The sequence below is a fragment of the Melanerpes formicivorus genome, unplaced genomic scaffold (assembly GCF_026170545.1).
Source record: "Melanerpes formicivorus ecotype bairdi unplaced genomic scaffold, bMelFor1.0.p_v2 SCAF_1, whole genome shotgun sequence".
Classification (NCBI taxonomy): domain Eukaryota; kingdom Metazoa; phylum Chordata; class Aves; order Piciformes; family Picidae; genus Melanerpes; species Melanerpes formicivorus.
In genome coordinates this window covers 64,460,615-64,482,902 of record NW_027142353.1, presented here as the reverse complement: position 1 = coordinate 64,482,902, position 22,288 = coordinate 64,460,615, and the positions used below count along the sequence as shown (strand labels likewise).

Below are 22,288 nucleotides of genomic sequence, written 5' to 3'. Positions count from 1 at the left end.
TCAAGATCATTGTGTCCAACCTATCATCCAACACCACCCAACCAAGCACCCTGTCAGGTCTCCACCTGAACACCTCCAGTGATGGTGACTCCACCACCTCCCCAGGCAGCCCATTCTAATGGGCAATCACTCTCTCTGTGTAAAACTTCCTCCTGACCTCCAGCCTGAACCTCCCCTGACCATACAGTCCTGCTTCCCAGGCACTTCCACTATGCTTCACCAAATAGTTCACCATGCAACTCTCACTGCTTGTAGCTGTTGACTTGAACTGCTGGAGGTGACACACTTCACCTCCTCCCCTCATCAGCCAGCTGGTGAAAGCCACTAAACCAGGATGTTTAAGTGGAAAGTGAGTTTTAGCAGAAGATCAGCACATGTGCTGCACAGAGGCATTTCATTACTGGGACCACATCATAGAATCATAGAATCAGTAAGGTTGGAAAAGACCTCAGAGATCATCAAGTCCAACCTGTCACCCAACACCTCAGGACTAACTGAACCATGGCTTCAAGTGCCATGTCCAATCCTTTTCTGAACACCTCCAGGGACAGTGACTCCACCACCTTCCTGGGCAGCACATTCCAATGGCAAATTACTCTCTCTGTGAAGAACTTTCTCCTCACCTCAAGCCTAAACTTCCCCTGGCACAGCTTGAGACTGTGTCCTCTTGTTCTGGTGCTGGGTGCCTGGGAGAAGAGACCAATCCCCACCTGGCTACAACCTCCTTTCAGGTAGTTGTAGACAACAATGAGGTCTCCCCTGAGCCTCCTCTTCTCCAGGCTAAGCAACCCCAGCTCCTTCAGCCTCTCCTCATAGGGCTGTGCTCAAGATTTCTCCCCAGCCTCATTGCCCTTCTCTGGACAATCCCAGGTTCTCCTCTGCTGCATCTCAAGGAAAAGGCAAAAAAGCACAGAAGTCACATACTCCAGAGATATCAACTCACTACACATCCCTGCCAGTAGTCTCTCTTGATAGTCTATCTCAATAAAAACTACAACTGAGAAAGTAAGTATGTCTCAGAACAGGCTGCTAGAAACATGCTCCTGGGCACCCTTCATCTACCAGGTACTATGTAAAATGAAGTTCTATTTTGAGACATAGGGAAGTCAAGCAGATGGCAGGAGCAGGGCTTTTCAAATTGCTTTCCCCACACATTTTGGGAACAAAATGATCACAGCAGTTATTTTAAATCTGCATGCAAGAACTAGCTGAAGAATCATGGAAGTGACTTGCCAGAATTGAGGAAAACCAACCCTCTCACACAGATAACAGAGGGAAATGTGCTCAGATCAGTACTGAAGCCCTCTCCCCAGTAGCTTTCTGCCATCTTTCTCATACAGGATTGTGAAACAGTAGCTTGAGTCTTGGAAAGCAAATCTGAACTGCTGAGTTTGCTGTCACAAGCATGTCAAGATACTTAAATTGATTGCCTCCTGGCTGTCACAGTCCATGCATAGTGTGCTTTTACAGTCTTCTATATAAGGGTTAGGAACCTAGCAGCAGGCGACAAGCTCAAGCAGAGTTATTTAACCTTTTCCACCATGCACAAGTAAGCTGTGGACACCTGAAGTCGGTGTGTGTTTAACAGTAAATAGTCTGAGCTCATCAAAGAGAAACAGGAGAATGGTTATTAACTATGGAGAAACCACCTACAGCTCAGGGAGTTCTCAAGCTGCAAATGCTTGGAGGCTGGGAGACAGTGCTGCTGAGGGAATGTCATGATGAATGTGCTCCATTTTGTGCCCTCTTCCTTGGATCCCTGGCCACTGTCAGAGCCAGCACACTGCATTTCAATCTGATCCATCATAGCTGCTCTAAGGCTGGTATGTATCTGCAGCAGATTGGTTCAAGAACACTACTGCTTATTCTACAAACACTGTTAAAACAAATAATCTTTTCTAACAGAGACAGGAATTGGCATGACCTGAACAAGGAAACAATTGTATGAGGTTTAGCAAGGCCAAGTGCTTGGTCCTGCACTTGGGTCCCAACAACCCCATGCAACACTACAGGCTTGGGGGAGTCACTGGAAAGCTGCTCAGCAGAAAAGGATCTAGGGGTGCTGGTGGACAGCCAGCTGAACATGATCAACAGTGTGCTCAGGTGGCTGAGAAGGCCAGCATTACCCTGGCCTGTATCAGGAATAGTGTGGGCAGCAGGAGGAGGGAAGTGATCATGCCGCTGTACTCAGCACAGGCAAAGCTGCACCTCGAGTAGTGTGGTCATTTTTGGGTCCCTCAATACCAGAAGGGCATTGAGGTGCTGCAGCATGTCCAGAACAGGTCAGAAAGCTAGAGAGGGGTCTGAAGAACAAGTCTTATGAGGAGTGGAATTGTTTAGTCTGGAGGAGACCTCATTGCTCTCTACAACCTGAAAGGAGGTTGCAGTGAGGTGGGTGTTGGTCTCTTCTCCTAGTACCAAGTGATAGAATGAGAAGAAATAGCCTCAAATTTCAACAGCAAAGAGATAGACTGGATAGTAGGAAGGATTTCTCTACTGAAAGAGTGGTCAGGCATTGGAACAGGTTGTCCAAGGAAGTGGTGGAGTCGCTGTTCCTGGAGATGTTAAAAGAAGATGTAGACACAGCACTTCAGGACATGGTTTAATAGCCATGGTGGTGTTAGGTCAGCAGTTGACTCCGTGATCTCAAGAGGTCTTTTCCAACCAGGATGATTGTAAAAGTGAATTCATTGAAAAGCTTTGGAAAAAACAAATAAGCCCCCTAGGCACAAGTTTCCTAGCCAAATGCTCCCATACAACTGATAACCACTCAGCATCTTTGCTACAGTTCAAATCATGTGAGGAACTGCCTGGAAAAAGATGGCCCCTCTGGATGCCCAAAAGCAGCAATGTCCCCCTGCTTGGAGAGGAGCACCCTCACTATCTTTTGTTGGTTGATGACTCAAACAGAAAGAACATGACAGACAAAAAGTAAAATGTCCCTGACTAACATGCTTCACCTCTAGCCTAAAGGTGCAATTTGCAAGAGCAAGCACCTTGCTGTGTAAGCCAGGATTTTAGGCCTTTTTTGATTAGCTGACATGGAAGCATTTTTCAGGAGAAGGTAGAATCTACACTGTGCTTCTGAATTCACTGAAATGAGTTTCCTTACACAGTCTCCTTACAGAAATCCAGAGATACCCTTACAGGTGCTAGGCCTGCAGACAGGAAACCACGGAGGAGGCTCCTCTGAGTTTTCACCTAATAGGAAATCCTGAAACAGTCACCAGGTAGAGAAAATTATTTCTCCAAGGAGTCTCATTTAATAGAATAGAATAGAGTAGAATAGAATAGAATAGAATAGAATAGAATAGAATAGAATAGAATAGAATAGAATAGAATAGACCAGACCAGACCAGACCAGGTTGGAAGAGACCTTCAAGATCATCGTGTCCAACCCATCAACCAATCCAACCCACCTAAACAACTAACCCATGGCACCAAGCACCCCAGCAAGTCTCCTCCTAAACACCTCCAGGGATGTTGACTCCACCACCTCCTCAGGCAGCCCATTCCAATGGGCAATCACTCTCTCTGTACAGAATTTCTTCCTAACATCCAGCCTAAACCTCCCCTGGTGCAGCCTGAGACTGTGTCCTCTTGTTCTGGTGCTGGCTGCCTGGGAGAAGAGACCAACCTCTGCCTGTCTACAACCTCCCTTCAGGTAGTTGGAGAGAGCGATAAGGTCACCCCTGAGTCTCCTCCTCTCCAGGCTAAGCAACCCCAGCTCCCTCAGCCTCTCCTCATAGGGCTTGTGTTCCAAGCCCCTCACCAACTTCATTCCCCTTCTCTGGACTCGTTCCAGCAAGTCAACCTCCTTCCTAAACTGAGGGGCCCTTTGCAAGGGCTGTAGACTGTTTCACCATGAGCAAGCAGCTGACAACATGCTTGACCTTTGATTAGTCTGGCAGAGGTTTAGGCAAGAGAGCAGCAGACGAAAGGCTTCATCTCCGCAGCACATTCGAAAGCCACTGACTTGCTGGAATGACTAGAACAATGCTTGCAGTCAGGCAGTTTCTTTCTTCCTCTTTCTTCTTCTTCTTTTTTTGTTGTTTGTCAAGCATTTTGCATCTTACCAAAGTGAGTCATCACCAAGATACAATCTCCCAAACACACTGGCTTCAGATGGCTGAGCTGGTGGGAGCACAGACCCAAAGCACAAATGTGTTTCCCTGACAAACCTTAACAGAGATGCTGATTTTCAAAAGCAAAGGCTCCTAGCTTTGCTGCATGTAAGCACAGAGATGTGTCCAGAGACAGCTCAGCTATTCCTGCTCTCTTCAGCCATCCAGGCCAGACTGGCAGAACTTCAGATTTACCTCCAGCCTCAGAGCTGACAGGCACTACCCTCTTCTCAGATTGCTGCCTACACTTCCACTAAAGGGACTTTGGGCTATATTTTAGTGACTTAATGATTCTACCAAAAAATCACCAACAAGTACTGACAGAAGTAATAAACTCACTTATTTTATATCCTGCCTGAATAAAGACTTCTCTAGCTGTGAAAAGGTGGTAACATGCATTGTCTAAGGACTGCATTCCCATCTACTTGCCCTTCTTCTGAATGAAGTCACCAAACTCAAACAGACCTTTGCCACCAGAGTGAGCCTAGCTCCTAGGCTACACATTCACAGCCTTTACTTGCAGCCATCTTAGCTCTGTACAGGCAGAAGTTAGACCTTGCAATAGGTATTCCAGCTTTTATGGGAAACAAGCACCAAAGCCATAGAGTTAAGCTTCTCAAACAAGACAGATTACTCATGCTGGATAGCTGGATGCTGCTTCTAAGTATTCATGAGGCACAGCTTAACCCAAAGGAGTGTCCCACACAAAACAGCAACAGCTCTGGATAGCCAAACTGCTTTTGCTTGTGCTGCAAGTTTCTGTTGGGTAAATAGGTCAAGTAACTACAGCTTTATCTAACACTTTTCATGAAAGTGACCTAAATAGCAGGAGGATGGAGGAAGACCTTCCTCTCATCTCCACTCCCATTTGGCTTCTCTAAGCCACGTGTGAGAGACAGCTCCAGCACACCCTCCCTTGCTGCAGACTGCTCTGTCCGCTCGTCCTCTGCTCACCTGCAACAAGCAGCAAGCTCCATCTTCCCTGAAGGGCTGCAGCTGCAGCCTCCTTCACCATTTAATTACGTTACAGTTGACCTTTTCAACCAACACACCTTCTCTGCTAACTACTTGCGAAGCAGCAGCGCTGAAGCGAGACGACAGGATTGAAACTGCTGGAATAAGTAACTTATCTCAAAGCAGGTTCTACCTGCAGGATCCCTGACGTTGGTGCCTCGTCCAACCTTTCCCCAGGAGCACAAACTAGTGTCACAGAATCATAGAAGAGTCATGGAAACACAGAATCAATAAGGTTGGAAAAGACCTCAGAGATCATCAAGTCCAACTGACACACAACACCTCATGACTAACTAAACCATGGCTTCAAGTGCCACGACCAATCCGCTCTTGAACACCTCCAAGGATGGTGACTCCACCACCTCCCTGGGCAGCACATCCCAATGGCTAACAACTCTCTCTGTGAAGAACTTTCTCCTCACCTCGAGCCTAAACTTCCCCTGGCACAGCTTGAGACTGTGTCCTCTTGTTCTGGTGCTGGTTGCCTGGGAGAAGAGACCAACCCCCACCTGGCTACAACTTCCCTTCAGGTAGTTGCAGACAGCAATAAGGTCTCCCCTGAGTGTCATCTTCTCCAGGCTAAGCAACCCCAGCTCCCTCAGCCTCTCCTCACAGGGCTGTGCTCCAAACCCCTCCCCAGCTTTGTTGCCCTTCTCTGGACTCATTCCAGCAAGTCAACCTCCTTCCTAAACTGAGGGGCTCAGAAATTGACACAGTACTCGAGGTGTGGCCTAACCAGTGCAGTGTACAGGGGCAGAATGACCTCCCTGCTCCTGCTGGCCACACTGTTCCTGATGCAGGCCAGGATGCCATTGGCCCTCTTGGCTGCCTGGGCACACTGCAGGCTCATGTTCAGCTTACTGTCAACCAGTAACCCCAGATCCTTTTCTAGCACTAGGGACTGGATGTTTCCACTCCACTGTATTTCCAAGGCAGGATGCTATTGAACAGTCCTAATTCAGTTTTCTAGCAGCAGTGCTCAAACAAAACTGTTGAAACTGATATAAAGAGGACTTGAAACGTGGGTGCTAGAACAGCTGCCACGGCGCCCAGCGGGTGTTTCAGTCAACCTTTGGTGGAACAGGAACAGACAGCTCACAAGAGGGAGAGATAAGTAGTGCTTTATCCTGCAATAATAAGTCTGCCATTATCAACTTACTACTATACAAGAACAGTGACAATTTGACAACTTTAACAGCATGCCTGTCACCATCACTGGAAGTGTTTAAGAAGAGCCTGGATGATGCACTTAGTGCCATGGTTCAGTTGATTAGATGGTGTTGGGTGATAGGTTGGAGTTGATGATCTCAAAGGCCTTTTCCAACCTGGGTAATTCTATTCTATTCTATTCTATTCTATTCTATTCTATTCTATTCTATTCTATTCTATTCTAGCCATTGGAATGTGCTGCCCAGGGAGGTGGTGGAGTCACCATCACTGGAGGTGTTTAGGAAGAGACTGGATGAGGCACTTGGTGCCATGGTTTAGTTGATTAGATGGTGTTGGGTGACAGGTTGGACTTGATGATCTCAAAGGTCTTTTCCAACTGGTTAGCTGTGTATTCTGTGCTATTGATAATGTATGTGTGCAGCCCCTCTGAAGTGCAGTTAGCAGGCTAGATGCTTCCACACAAGCAGCTGCCTTACTTTTCTGACTGTAAGCTAGCTTCACAGTAAGGCAGTGCATGCTCAGAGGAACAATCAAAGCCTGCTGCTGCTGTCCATGGAGGGTCAAGGTTCACCCTGCACACTGAGCAGCCAGGGGGCACTTGCATGCACCCAGCAGAGCCCAGTTCAAGACACAAAACATACTGTAGTAAAGCAGCATTTCAAGTGTTCTTCCACGCTGGCTGAGCTCCAGCTGGTGTCAGGTGGAGTATTTAGACAGCGTGTAGGCGCTCCATTTCATTAGAGGCCTAATCAAATCTCTAAATGCTAGAACAAATTACTATTTCCACACCTCTAATCAGCAACCAGGGTGCTTTACTAAGAGGAATGTCAATCAGCTTGGATGGAGTGCCTTGGATTTTTTCTTTTCAGTTAATAGGGATAATTGCATTAAAACAGATTTAGAACCATATGGCCAAACCCCCTCCAGATACCTTCAGCCAATAAGGTAACTATATTCCCATCACCACATGCTAAAGCAGCAGATATTAAACATATTTACAAGCACATGCTATTAAATTAGGTTCAATGCTGTTAAGATACTGGCTTATTAAATACTTTTTAACTGCACAGCTCAGACAGAAAAGAGAACATATGCTGGCTTTCAACTGTGTTGTTGGCATCAGCCAGAGCAAACCCAGTGCAGTAACAAACAGCCCAGAGACAGATAAAAGATGGTTTTGAGTAAGCATGGCTGTACTGCTCTAAGAATAGCTTCCAGAAAGACAGCTAGTACTTCTTCTTGCTATCATCAACAGAACTGTCTTTTACTTGGGTGATGTGGAACTGCTCAGAAGCCATAACTCTTCATTACATCCAAATCACATTTAATGTTCGTTTTGCTGTGAAAGTATTGATAGGATAGGATAGGATAGGATAGGATAGGATAGGATAGGATAGGATAGGATAGGATAGGATAGGATAGGATAGGATAGACCAGACCAGGTTGGAAGAGACCTTCAAGATCATCGTGTCCAACCTATCAACCAATCCAACCCACCTAAACAACTAACCCATGGCACCAAGCACCCCATCAAGTCTCCTCCTGAACACCTCCAGTGATGGTGACTCCACCACCTCCCTGGGCAGCCCATTCCAATGGGCAATCACTCTCTCTGTATAGAACTTCTTCTTAACATCCAGCCTAAACCTCCCCTGGCGCAGCCTGAGACTGTGTCCTCTTGTTCTGGTGCTGGCTGCCTGGGAGAAGAGACCAACATCCACCTGTCTACAACTTCCCTTCAGGTAGTTGTAGAGAGCAAGGAGGTCTCCCCTGAGTCTCCTCTTCTCCAGGCTAAGCAACCCCAGCTCCCTCAGCCTCTCCTCACAGGGCTGTGTTCCAAACCCCTCACCAACTTTGTTGCCCTTCTCTGGACTCATTCCAGCAACTCAACCTCCTTCGTAAGCTGAGGGGCCCAGAACTGGACACAGGACTCGAAGTGTGGCCTAACCAGTGCAGTGTACAGGGGCACAATGACCTCCCTGCTCCTGCTGGCCACACTATTCCTGATGCAGGCCAGGATGCCATTGGCCCTCTTGGCTGCCTGGCCACACTGCTGGCTCATGTTCAGCCTGCCATCGACCAGTACCCCCAGGTCCCTCTCTGCCTGGCTGCTCTCAGCCACTCTGACCCCAGCCTGTAGCACTGCCTGGGGTTGTTGTGGCCAATGTGCAGAACCTGGCACTTGGATGTGTGAAATCTCCTGCCCTTGGACTCTGCCCATCTGTCCAGCCTGTCGAGGTCCCTCTGCAGAGCCTCTCTACCCTCCAGCAGATCAACTCCTGCCCCCAGCTTGGTGTTGTCAGCAAATTTACTGATGAAGGACTCAATGCCCTCATCCAGATCATCAATAAAGATGTTAAAGAGCACAGGGCCCAGCACTGATCCTTGGAGCACACCACTAGTGCCTGGCTGCCAGCTGGCTATGGGACCATTCACCACCACTCTCTGGGCTCAGCCCTCCAGCCAGTGAGGAGTTATCCTTGCAACCATTCCTGCCTTCCAAGGAGGAATTTAATTGATCCTTTAAAGTACTGATTGACTGTGAAAGAATTCAGCATTGTCTCTAGTTCCCTGCCAAAACTAAGCTAAGACTGATTATGTTTTAAAAAGGCTAAAACAATTACACACTTTGACTCTGAAGTGCAGCAGCTGACTGTATTTACAAGTTTCTTGCTCATTATGAATAGCTGGAAACATCATTTTAAAGGCACCTTTCATTTTGATTCCATATGTGGTCTGCACTTTAAAAGGTAAGAGAGATCCTATGGTTCCACAACCTTCTCAAGAATGTGATTTCTCCTGGCTTTCAGACATGTTAACCTAACATTTCTGTGCGTTGAAAGACTTAAAGCACAACGCAAAGGATGGTCCACACGCACAAACCACACAACATGGAGCAAGTCCAGCCCATGAGACTTCCTTCCTGTGTGATGCAGGCTGATCACTTCAGTTCCAGCCTACTCAAAACATACAAAGTCAGGAATATTTCATATTCCTCTCAATTACTACTTTTTTTTCCCACCTGATCCCCCTGAGAAAGGGGACTGCAGATAGCCTCACTCTATAACCAAGTAAGGTGCTGAGCTCAGAATCCACTACATATCCTTTATCAGTCTAACAAACCAAGGTGTTTACCCTGACAGATTAACAAGAAGAAAAATAGATGTTTAATCAGGAGGTTGTACCTCTTTATTTATCTTATTCTATTTCAGGTAACCAGGGATTTCAGGAAAGGCTTAAGATGTTTGCCTAGACTAAGAGCAGCAATTTCTGCCTCCTACCCTGAGCACCCTGCTCAGCCCCTCCCTAGTCTATGTCCTTGATTGCCACAAACACTATGCCCTAGAAGAAAAAAATGGCCCAGGCTTGAAAACATCTTACTCTCCATTTAAGTAAGATGTGAGAATGAAGATATCTGAATAAATCAATAAATCTTCTCCCAGGCAGCCAGTACCAGAACAAGAGGACACAGTCTTAGGCTGTGCCAGGGGAGGTTTAGGCTGGATGTTAGGAAGAAGTTCTATACAGAGAGAGTGATTGCCCATTGGAATGGGCTGCCCAGGGAGGTGGTGGAGTCACCATCACTGGAAGTGTTCAGGAGGAGACTTGATAGGGTGCTTGGTTGCATGGTTTAGTTGATTAGATGGTGTTGGATGATAGGTTTGGACACGATGATCTTGAAGGTCTCTTCCAACCTGGTTTATTCTATTCAATGGTTGATATAGTCTGTATCAAGCACAAAAGAGATTCTTTATCATAGAATCAGTAAGGTTGGAAAAGACCTCAAAGATCATCAAATCCAACCTGTCATCCCAAGACCTCATGACTGCTAAACCATGGCTTCAAGTGCCACAGCCAATCCCTTTCTGAACCCCTCCAGGGATGGTGACTCCACCACCTCCCTGGGCAGCCCATTCCAGTGGCTAACAACTCTATGTCCTACACATGTAACACTAACTACCAAGTCTAATACTAACTACCAAGTGCACTGCTATTTTGTCCCAACTGATGGTTATCCAATGCCTGATGCACAAGAAGTGTCCTATAATAGAAATCTGAAACTAGCAGTTAAGAGAGAGGTTGAAAATTAATCTCCCCCTCCACTCTCATCAGCAGTTGGCCCAGAGTGGCACACTGAGAACCCCACACAAACATCTCCAACTATCCCTAACACATGCAATTGACTGACTGAGAGATAAACAGTCAGGAAAACACTGCTTGTGGAAAACATCCCCATGGGCCTGCAATGGGCTTTCACATGATACTCGAGTCATCTGCATTATGCTCCCTATAGCTTGTACTTAAAGTGCACAGACTACCAGGCTGTGTTGCAGAGACAACAATGGGGAGGACCTCTGCATACAAACAGGAACACCTGCAAAGAACAGAGAAATTAAACAGCATAAATCATTTCCACACAGGTTTTTCCAAAGCTGATGATGTGCAGTGTCTCATTAACTGAGGTCTCCCTCCTGACAATTTGAATTTCTCTTCTACTGCAAATGCCCTTTTCCCCCCAGTCTATCCTGACCCACTTAAGAACAAAACTAATACTCAGCGTGGTCAAGTAAACTATACATGCAATCCCTCCTTATTCTCCAGCCCTAGAAGTGGAAATTGATAATAAAATCCCCAGACCAACCCCCCTAGCTATGCAAAGTCAGGGGAGAAATCTACCACAGAGGGCAGAGTCCAAGGGCATGAGATTCAACACATCCAAGTGCTGGGTTCTACACATTGGCCACAACAACCCCAGGCAGTGCTACAGGCTGGGGTCAGAGTGGCTGGAGAGCAGCCAGGCAGAAAGTGAACTAGGGGTACTGCTTGACAGTAGGCTGAACATGAGCCTGCAGTGGGCCCAGGTGGACAAGAAGGCCAATGGCATCCTGGCCTGCATCAGGAACAGTGTGGCCAGCAGGAGCAGGGAAGTCATTGTGCCCTGTACTCAGCACTGGTTAGGCCACACCTTGAGTCCTGTGTCCAGTTCTGGGCCCCTCAGTTTAGGAAAGATGTTGAGTTGCTGGAAGGTGTCCAGAGAAGGGCAACAAAGCTGGGGAGGGGTTTGGAGCACAGGCCTGTGAGGAGAGGCTGAGGGAGCTGGGGTTGCTTAGCCTGGAGAAGAGGAGGCTCAGGGGTGACCTTATTGCTCTCTACAACTACCTGAAGGGAGGTTGTAGCCAGGTGGGGGTTGGTCTCTTCTGCCAGGCAACCAGCACCAGAACAAGAGGACACAGTCTCAAGCTGTGCCAGGGAAGGTTTAGGCTGGATGTTAGGAAGAAGTTCTTCCTAGAAAGAGAGATTGGCCATTGGAATGTGCTACCCAGGGAGGTGGTGGAGTCACCATCACTGGAGGTGTTTAAGAAGAGAGTGGATGAGGCACTTAGTGCCATGGTTTAGTTGATTAGATAGTGTTGGGTGATGATCTGGAAGGTCTTTTCCAACCTGGTCCGGTACATTTCACTCCATTCCATTCCATTCCATCCCATCCCATCCCATCCCATCCCATTCCATTCCATTCCATTCCATTCTATCCCATTCCATTCCATCCCATTCCATTCCATCCCATTCCATTCCATTCCATCCCATTCCATTCCCTATCTTCTCTTACTCAAATCTCTATAGCCAGGAAAAAAAGGTTCCAATAAAGAACCAAACAAGTATTAACAGCTCCCTCCCCAGTGTGGAAGAAAGGGTTCTCATTCTTTTCCCAAGGATGCTTAACAAACCCTACACTTTGTTATTATTATGAATATTACTAATTTCAGATTTCAAAGCATCACCATTTAGAGAGATGTCAAATTTGAAGCACTAATTAAGTAACCTGCATGACGTTAAAGCAAATGCTTGGAGCCCACATCTCCAAACCTCAGTCTGCAATGTTGGCTAACACAACACGCACCAGCAGCAGTGACTCTTAACAGAGGATAACCTCCACATTTGGCCAACCCATTGCCAACACCAAACCTCAAAGCTTCTTATGAAGAAAATCCTCCTCTTTGCTTTCTTTCCATTCCTGCCTCCACTCTCTCCCTGCATGTGGTAGTTTTAGGCTGCACCTTTAAAATGGAGCTGCAGATTTCGAGCAGAAAAGTAGAAGAACAGAAATAAATCACTGTTGGGTGGAAAAAGGGAACCAAAAGATTATTCTAAACAAATTCACTGGATAAATGTGTGGGGTAAGAGCAGCTGTATCATAACAGTTCTTCACATTTCACTTCCATTCCCATTCCTTTTCCCTTCTCCTCTGATCTTGGCTGTTCTGCTTTGCCTAGGGGAAGATAACACTTCTGGCTGACCTTGAGATAAGACTAACACTGCTTTCTCCTGTTTGGTAATTGTAACTACCTGTGTAATATTGCAGCTCCTGCAAGTTTTGCACATTTTCATTGCATTCCATTGTGGAGTGTAGCTTTTGCTTCTAAGTACAGCTTCATTTGCTTCTAACTGAGTTAGTCTGGCTAAAGGTAATGCAGGGGGAAACTTCAACCCACCACACTGCAATTCAGGGATGCATGTGTTGCTTTTGTTTTGAAATCAAAGTGACTATTCTAACGAGTGTAGCTCCTACACTGCCACCTCTTACAGCTTTTCATTGCAAAGCAACATCCTTCACCAAGGGTTCACTTCATAGAATCAAAAGGGTTGGAAAAGACCTCAAAGATCATCAAGTCCAACCTGCCACCCAACACCTCAGGACGAACTAAACCATGGCACCAATTGCCACATCCAATCCCCTCCTGAACACCTCCAGGGATGGAGACTCCACCACCTCCCTGGGCAGCATATTCCAAGGGCTAACAACTCTCTCAGTGAAGAACTTTCTCCTCATTTTGAGTCTAAACTTCCCTGATGCAGCTTGAGACTGTGTCCTCTTGTTCTGGTGCTGGCTGCCTGGGAGAAGAGACCAACCCCCTCCTGTCTACAACCCCCCTTCAGGTAGTTGTAGACAGCAATAAGGTCTCCCCTGAGCCTCCTCTTCTCCAGGCTAAGCAATTCCAGCTCCCTCAGCCTCTCCTCACAGGGCTCTGTTCCAAACCCCTCACCAACTTTGTTGCCCTTCTCTGGACTTGTTCCAGCAAGTCAATCTCCTTCCTAAACTGAGGGGCCCAGAACTGGACACAGGACTCGAGGTGTGGCCTAAGCAGTGCAGTGTACAGGGGCACAATGACTTCCCTGCTCCTGCTGGCCACACTCTTCCTGATGCAGGCCAGGATGCCATTGGCCTTCTTGGCTGCCTGGGCACACTGCAGGCTCATGTTCAGCCTACCATCAACCAGCACCCCCAGGTCCCTCTCTGCCTGGCTGCTCTCAGCCACTCTGACCCCAGCCTGTAGCACTGCCTGGGATTGTTGTGGCCAATGTGCAGAACCTGGCACTTGAATATGTTCAATCTCCTGCCCTTGGCCTCTGCCCATCTGTCCAGCCTGTCGAGGTCCCTCTGCAGAGCCTCTCCACCCTCCAGCAGATCAACTCCTGCCCCCAGCTTGGTGTCTTTAGGAAGAGGCATATTGGAGATCTAAAGCCATCTGAGCTCACACATTAAGACACTAGGACATCAAGCCAGCTACAGCATGAGGAGATAAATTAAGTGGTCCAACTATAGAAAACATAATTTGATTTCACAGAGTAAGATTCTCTGTGACAGACAGGTTTTGGGTCAGATTTCTACAGCAAACTACACAGTGCAACCCGACCAAACCCACCCAGAGGCTGCACTGTGGAAAAGCCAAGGTGTTTTCCAAGCAAAGGCACAGCAATTTTCACTTTCCTGTGTTCAGAATAGATGGAACCAGGTTGACTTTCCTCAAAATAGTGGAGGTGTCTTTGAAAGGCCTCTTCCTTTCTACAGAACAGGTAACAGCATCTCCATGCACCTTCATGACTCATGGTGACACACATTTTAGCTTACATCTGCTTATGAGACCTGACATTGGACTATTTTTGGTTCACATTGGGGCTAGTTTCTTGTTCACCCACACAGAACAATGAAGTGAATGAAAGTGTGTCTTTTCTTGGGGTTTGGGTTATTTTTTTGGGGGTATGACTTCAACTCCCTGAGCCCAGGCTAGTGCTATTTTAAGTACTGCATCATTTAAGGACGTTCACACATTTTTCTATCTTAAAAGCTGGTGCTTTTTTTGGCAGACCCAGAACAAACTCTTCCAGAGCCTCACATCTCTGGACATTTCAATCTTCCAGCCTAAATGTGTTCACTACCACTTTATAGCCATCTACTCTTAAGCTAGTTTCTCCTCACCAGCTCTTACCACCAGATGTATTTATAGATAGGGATCATGTCCTCTCTCAGCCTTTGTTTCTGCTGGATTAAAAAAAGCAAAGCACTTTTAGTCTCCTTCTGCAAAATCAGTACTCCCAGCACTCTGCCAGCACCTCTCCCTGTGAGGAGAGGCTCAGGGAGCTGGGGTTGCTTAGCCTGGAGAAGAGGAGGCTCAGGGGTGACCTCATTGCCCTCTACAACTACCTGAGGGGTGGTTGTGGCCGGGAAGGGGTTGGTCTCTTCTCCCAGGCAACCAGCACCAGAACAAGAGGACACAGTCTCAAGTTGTGCCAGGGGAGGTTCAGGCTGGATGTTAGGAAGAAGTTTTTCCCAGAAAGAGAGATTGCCCATTGGAATGTGCTGCCCAGGGAGGTGGTGGAGTCACCATCACTGGAGGTGTTTAAGAAGAGCCTGGATGGGGCACTTGGTGCCATGGTTTAGTTGATTAGATGGTGTTGGGTGACAGGTTGGACTTGATGATCTCAAAGGTCTTTTCCAGCCTGGTTAATTCTATTCTATTCTATTCTATTCTATTCTATTCTATTCTATTCTATTCTATTCTATTCTATTCTATTCTATTCTATTCTATTCTATTCTATTCTATTCCCAAAGCATATCTGCACAAATGGAGTCATCCAAGCTGTGCCAGGGGAGGTTTAGACTGGATGTTAGGAAGAAATTCTTCACAGAGATAGAGTGATTTCCCGTTGGAATGTGCTCCCTGGGGAGGTGGTGGAGTTGCCATCATTGGAGGTGTTTAGGAGGAGACTTGGTGGGGTGCTTGGTGCCATGGGTTAGTTGATTAGATGGTGTTGGGTGATAGGTTGGATGGAGTGATCTCACAGGTCTCTTCCAAGCTGGTCTATCCTATCCTATCCTATCCTATCCTATCCTATCCTATCCTATCCTATCCTATCCTATCCTATCCTATCCTATCCTATCCTATCCTATCCTATCCTATCCTATTTAGTTCTATTCCGTTCCATTCTGTTCTGTTCCATTCCGTTCCGTTCCATTCCATTCCATTCCTTTCCTCAAGGTCTCCCAAACTTTCTATGAACTGTTCTGCTCTTCCCCTGGACCAGCTACATTCCCCACTTGTGCCATGTGTATTTATGTCAGAAACAGCCATGCTCTCATTGCCATCGGGGACAGTGTTAAACCAGACTTGTTTCCAAGTGATCCTTTGAAAACCCACCCTCAGCACAATGACTTCTCCTTTCAGCATGGCCCACCACCATCCCCACTCCCATGAGTTACCAATCACTCCTCTGCAATTAACAGGAACAGAAACACTGACAAAATGTGTCAGATCTAAAGTCCCTACCTGCCCAGTAACCCAACACTGCCGGGGGGCAACAGCAGGCATGCAACACCCAGGAAAGCACACATCAACTGCAACAGAAAGCATTGCTACTTCCTGCCTACAGGTCCCATTTCACTTTGCTGCTATGAATTTGCCCAAATGACTTCCAAACTCCCTTACAATTTTTGATTGTCAGAGTATTTGGTGTTAGTAAATCCCAAAGCTTACCATGAGCTAACTTGCTAGCGCAGCAAGGAGTTCAACCTTTCAAGTTACTTCAGATGTTTAATGAATTAAATCTACTTTTAGGCCACCCAAAGCTTTAGGAAGATGACACTCCAGCAGCTGCCTTATCAACACAAGACTACTACATTAGTCTTGCATGACCTGTGTGGTGGTTTCAGGCTCTGCCTTTAAAATTTAGCTACAGATTTCGAGCAGAAAAGTAGAAAAATATGAACAAATCACTACTGGGTGTGAAAAGGAGAACAAAAGATTATTCCAAACAAATTCCTTGGGTAAATATCTGGAGTAAGATGAGCTGTACCATAACAATTCTTCCCTTTTCTCTTCTTTTCTTATCTCTGGCTGTTTTGCTTCGCTTGGGACAGATCATAGTATCATAGTATCATTCAGGGTTGGAAGGGACCACAAGGATCATCTAGTTCCAACCCCCCTGCCATGGGCAGGGACACCCCACACTAGATCAGCCTGGCCAGAGCCTCATGCAGCCTGGTCTTAAACACCCCCAGGGATGGGGCCTCAACCACCTCCCTGGACAACACATTCCAGGGTTTCACCACTCTCATGGTGAAGAAACTCTCATGGTGAAGATAACGTGCTCTGGCTGGCCTTGGCCAAGTCCAACTTCTCTGCTCCTTTCTCTTGTCCCTTTGGTACAGGGAGGTAAGGGAGGGAGAAGCTAGTAGCTTCCCCTGGTCCTTGGCCAGGGGGTGTCCTTGTGCTGTTTATTAGTTGTAAATCTCTGTATGATATTGTAACTCCTGTATATTTTGTACACATTCATTGCATCCCATTGTAGAGTGGAGATTTTGCTTGTCAATACAGCTTCATTTGCTTCTAACTGAGTTGGTCTGGCTAAAGTTAATGCGGGGGGGGGGAAAGTTCAACCCACCACAACCTACTTTTGGTGGTCCCAGGGCATTTTTTTTTCAGGCATCTCTATGCCTTTCTGGCAGAATCTGCTTTAGCAACTTGCATAGTACTGAGACTGATGTTTAAAGGAGGAGATGGGTCACTTCCACCTTGCCAACAGTGATGGATGCTCCCCCCCAGTTTTGCCATTGCTCTGAGGCACTTGGTGCCATGGCTTAGTTGATAGGATGGCGTTGGGTGATAAGTTGGACTTGATGATCTCAAAGGTCTTTTCCAAACCTGGTTAAATTCTATTCTATTCTATTCTATTCTATTCTATTCTATTCTATTCTATTCTATTCTATTCTATTCTATTCTATTCTATTCTATTCTATTCTATTCTATTCTATTCTATTCTATTCCATTCTATTCTATCCTATCCTATCCTATCCTAACTTATTCCTATCCTATCTTATTCCATTCCATTCCATTCCATTCCATTCCATTCCATTCCATTCTCCCTCACTGAAATCCAGCACTAAACCAAAGATTTAATCCTGGAACAATGCTTATACCCATCTTCCTTTTTATCCTACTGACTTGTATGTACATGTAAAAGCAACTTTTCCTTAATGTGCTTTGCAATTTGCAGCTAAGCTTGAACAGCTGGCAGACTCTCCCTGTTCCTACATATCAGGATTTTTCCATCCCCTGAAGACTTTTTTGCTTATTCAAGAGCTTTCCTGAAGCAGTTGCTTGGCCAAAGAACTACTGAGCCCTTCCTATATATTCTCTTCTTGTTTGATTGGGCTATTGATTTTGTTTCCAACAGGTTCCAGACCCCCTCCAGGTTTACACCCTAGAATTACCCCTGTCCAGGGACTCTCCTACATGTGGGATTTTCAAGCATGAGAGCTGGAGGCTGTCCTGGTTACTGCAATGGCAGCAACTCTTGATCACTTTTAGGAAGGACTTGCCTCAGTACCCCTATGCAAATTTAAGCACTCTTCCCTACTGCTATGCCACAGTTTGGTTACAAAGCCTCCCATCAATCCCACAGACCGGAGCTAATCATCTCATTTTGCTCATTCTTCCATTCATTTTAAGCTGAGTCAAAGCATTAGCCTTGGCTGGCTGTTCAACAAGCTCACTTGCCAAATGCAAAACACCATCACCTATCACTGATTGTCACTTAGGAGAATGATGTAGCTTTCACATCCACAACTGTTTAAGCCCTTCCAATTAGCAGCAATTGTTCTGCAAGTAGATCAGGCTATTTAATGTGTCCTGTGGCAGTAAACCAAATCAGAAATTGGATCTTTTTAATAGGAGAAGCCTTCCTCATAGGCAAATTTAACATATGGATCCTCATTAAGTTCCTAGGGCTATCCTAATAGAACTTCACCTAATAAAATGTGACTTGGGATTCATGTGAAATGAGCTGAAATCTAAAGCACTGCACCTCGCTTTTCCTGTTTCCCTGCTGAAAGAGGAACTTACCTTCACCCATGAGAATCCAGAAACCTGCTAGACTATTGCCAGATTTCATAACACACCACTGAACAGAAAGCTTGCTTTGCCCCTTAAGAGTTCTCACAACAGTACCACCTAAACCACAAATGTTCAAGTGGCTTCAAATAAACACTTAAGACTGAGGAGGGCAGAAGAGACTCAACATGTTTTAAGCCCAATCATTTTCCCACTAGACTGTCACATGAGAACTCAAAAAAATCCCAACCCCATCAAAAGAAGCAGATGAAGCAGCCCCTTATCTGAAGATTATTACTCTGAAACCCAGGTCAAATTTGCATCTCACTTCCACCAAGCCCCCTTTTGTGGGTTTGTTGGTTTTGTTTTGCTGGTCTTGTTTTCTACTTGCAGGCTTGCCAAGGCAGTGCAAGAGGTTAAAACTGACAGTGACTTTCATTACACCAACTTCTAAGTAATCACAGGTGTAGCCAAAAGCTTTGTACTTGCTTCTATTTTGATTATGCAGCCTAAAACACAGATGCAAAGACGTCCCAGTACCACCACTGCAAGCACAACACCCCTGCATTGCTAGAAGGGTCTCATGGGCTGTCACTCTTGCCCTTCTTCCTTCTCCAGTTTTGCAAAGGAAGTAGTTGAAATGACCACAGACAAAGCAGGACAGCAGTGAGGTGCCTTCCCCAGCAGCCCCAAATCGGTAACTTTCACCATCCCCCTCCCTAAATTACTTAAAAAAGACAGACATCTAACTCCGCATTTTTCCTGTTACCAGGGAATTAGCACCCAGCCCTGTCCACTACCCCCCCTACCCCCCCCTAACATTAAATAGGTACACAAAACCCAAGACCTACCCAGCAGGATGAGACTATGGCTTCCAAAAAATTCAGTAATTTCAATGTAATTTTAGATCTCCAAGTGCTGCCAAGCACCACTTTATTTGTCAACAAAGCATTTTGATTATTTGGCAGAACAATGCAAGCTCCCTCCCTGCTTTCTCCACAAGACAGATTTGGCACGGGTTCATTCGTGTGCCTTCAGATAGATGTCAACTCTGAAGCCCTTTCAGGCTTTAAGCCTGCAGAACTTCTCTCTTTTAAGTACTTGGGGTTCCTTTTTTGTTAAAGTAGCAAATCAGAGCTGAGAAGGGATTTGATCCTGCAAGGAAATGGTTAAAAATCAAGACTCTGCTGCTGTGTGCTTCTCTGATCCATTGCATTTCTCGCAAGCTGAGCGAAGCGCCGAGCACCAAGTATCAACTGTAACATGATCCAAGAGTTTATGGAAAAAATAACTGCACATACCAAGCATGCAGATTTAATAAGATTTTGTTGCCATTAAAATATTCAAGAAACATGATTTTTTTTTTTTTCTTAAATTATTATTTTAAGATCCGTTTCTCTCGCTGACCGTTTTGGTTTTCTTTAACATTTCTCCTCCCCCATCCCCTAAACACACACCTCCTTTCCAAAAACCAAACCCGAGAGAAAAAAAAAGGGAGGGGGGGAGAGAAAGGGGAGGGAGGGGGGAGAAAGAGGAGGGAGGGGGGAGAGAAAGGGGAGGGAGGGGGGAGAGAAAGGGGAGGGAGGGGGGAGAGAAAGGGGAGGGGGGGAGAGAAAGGGGAGGGCGGGGGGAGAGAAAGGGGAGGGAGGGGGGAGAGAAAGGGGAGGGGGGGAGAGAAAGGGGAGGGGGAGAGAGAAAGGGGAGGGGGAGAGAGAAAGGGGAGGGAGGGGGGGAGAGAAAGGGGAGGGAAGGGGGGAGAGAAAGGGGAGGGAGGGGGGGAGGAAGAAAGAAAAAAGCAGTCCTACTGCAGGGAAGAGAGGCTTGAAAAACAACTTTGATTGGCACTTGGCCTGACCCACAGAGGAAGAAAAACAGTTTTTGGACAAAGAGCGCAAATATTTGAGCTCACTGACTTTAGAGGCTTTCTTAGCGCCGCAAGAAATCAACCTGGCGCAAAACGTATCGGCAGAGACTGAATTAAAAGCAAACCTAAACCGGCAGGGCGCTCGTCTCGGGCGCTCGGACTCGGCGCATTTGCACAGCTCAGCAATTTTAATTCATTTGCGCTGGACAAACAACCAAAAAAAAAAAGCACCTCAACTAATGCTCCCGTTATGCAGATGCGGAGAGGAGGCGGCGAGGCGACCGCCCTCCTCCCGAGGCACAGAGGGTCCGCGCAAGGGAGTGCCTCGGCACTGTAGGGATGGGGTTTAAAGGATCGAGGGGGGCAGAGGGGTGCGGGGTTGGGGGGGAGGGGGGGGGAAGTTGGTGCCTTTTTTTTTTGTTGTTTTTAATGTTTTTGAAGCTCTTGCTTTGGATGCCGCCGCACAAAGACTTGACGGAGATCGTGGTGATGAATTTTGCTGGTGAAATACGTGGATAAACTTTCCAAGTACGTCCGGGCCCCAAGTCAACCCCCCCTGCTCCCCCGCCATAGCATCGGGGAGGCCAGGTCGGCCACAAACACTGGACGGGGCAGCCTAGTGCAGGGGCAAGTGACAGCCGTGCCAGGGGGAGGGAAGCGATGGGGGTGCGGGACCTGGCAGCCCTCCGCAACCCCCCAGCGCACCTGCGGACGTGTCCCCCGCGCCCCGTACCCCTCTTCTGTCCCCCACTCCACGTCCCTTAGGCGCTCACCTCCTGGCAGGCTCCATACATTCCCCCACACCGTCCCAGGTGCCCCACAGCCCCGGCCCCAGTAGCTTAGAGCTCCCCACTGCGCCCCCCTGCATCCCCCCGCCCCACAGCTACCCCTATGGGCCGTATTTCCTCACGTCACAGTCCCCCACTTCCCAAGTGTCTGCCCCATCGCCCCGCTCTTCTAATCACTCCTACTGGTCTCGACGTCTCTGCCTCCCGTAGGGCCCTCGGCTCCCCCCGGCTCACAGCGGAGCCCCCCACCCCGGTACCTGTCTCGGCACCTTCCGGCAATTGCCGCACACACGGTACTGGCCGCCGGCAGAGGCGGCGGTGGCGCTGCCCATGGGGCCAGAGCCGAGGCGGTTCATGCTGGCGGGGAGTGCGGCGCTGGCCGGGTGTAGAACGGGGAGGCGGCAGGGTAGCTCCGCGCCGCTCAGCAGCCCGCGCCGCCGGCCGCCCCCATCCTCCAGCCGCGGCCCCAGCACCCCGCTCCGGGCCGCTGCCCCCCGCGCACACCCCTGTGCGCTCCGCCAATCAGCGCGGGCCGCCCCGCCCCCCGCCTTTGCGCCCGGCCAATCACAGTGGCCGCCTGCCGCCGACCAATGGATAGAGCTTGCTGCGGCTCCCATCTCCAGGCAGCCTCTCAGAGGGGGCGGAGAAAGGGGCGTGGTCCCTGCTGCGGGGTACTGAGCCAAGCGCGTCTCTGGGCAGCGTTGGGGAGAGGGGTGGGGTTGGTGCTCCGGCGCGTGCCTTCTCCTGGCCAATAGGATGCGCCAGCGGGCGCTATGCAAACGAGTGGCCACCTCTGGCCCGGCGGAGCTGTAGGGGAGCTGCGGGCGGGGCTGGGGGGGTCGGTTGGGCTGGGGGGCCTCGGCTGCCCCCGCCCGCCGTGGCCAGTCCCTTGGGTCTGCTCGGGGCCGAGGTTTGGGGCTGTCTAGGATAACAGAGCATAACAGAGTGACGGGTCACCGGTGTGATGAGGTGCGAGTCTCAGACTGCCGCCCTGACTGGGGCCAGGGCCAAGCCCGGGTCCTGCTCGTCCTCCCGGGGTTCCCCCTCCCCAAAGCCGTTAATCTTGGTGAGGCTGGTCGGTGTTGCCGGCCGGCTGAAGGTGTCCGGGGCTGCCCGTATGGAGGATGAACTGCTTTCTGCAGAGTACCCGCTCTGAGGCGG

At 48.0% G+C, this 22,288-nt stretch overlaps 1 protein-coding gene across 1 annotated transcript in view; it reads right to left on the bottom strand.

Moving 5' to 3' along the window:
* Positions 1-21,589, bottom strand: part of SESN3 (sestrin 3) — a 58,108-nt gene extending 36,519 nt beyond the window's left edge. Inside the window, exon 1 of the mRNA XM_068145443.1 lies at positions 21,385-21,589. Coding sequence (XP_068001544.1) covers positions 21,385-21,483 — 99 coding nt within the window. The 5' untranslated portion in view covers positions 21,484-21,589. The remainder of the gene's footprint in view (positions 1-21,384) is intronic.
* Between the last annotated feature and the right edge of the window lie 699 nt (positions 21,590-22,288).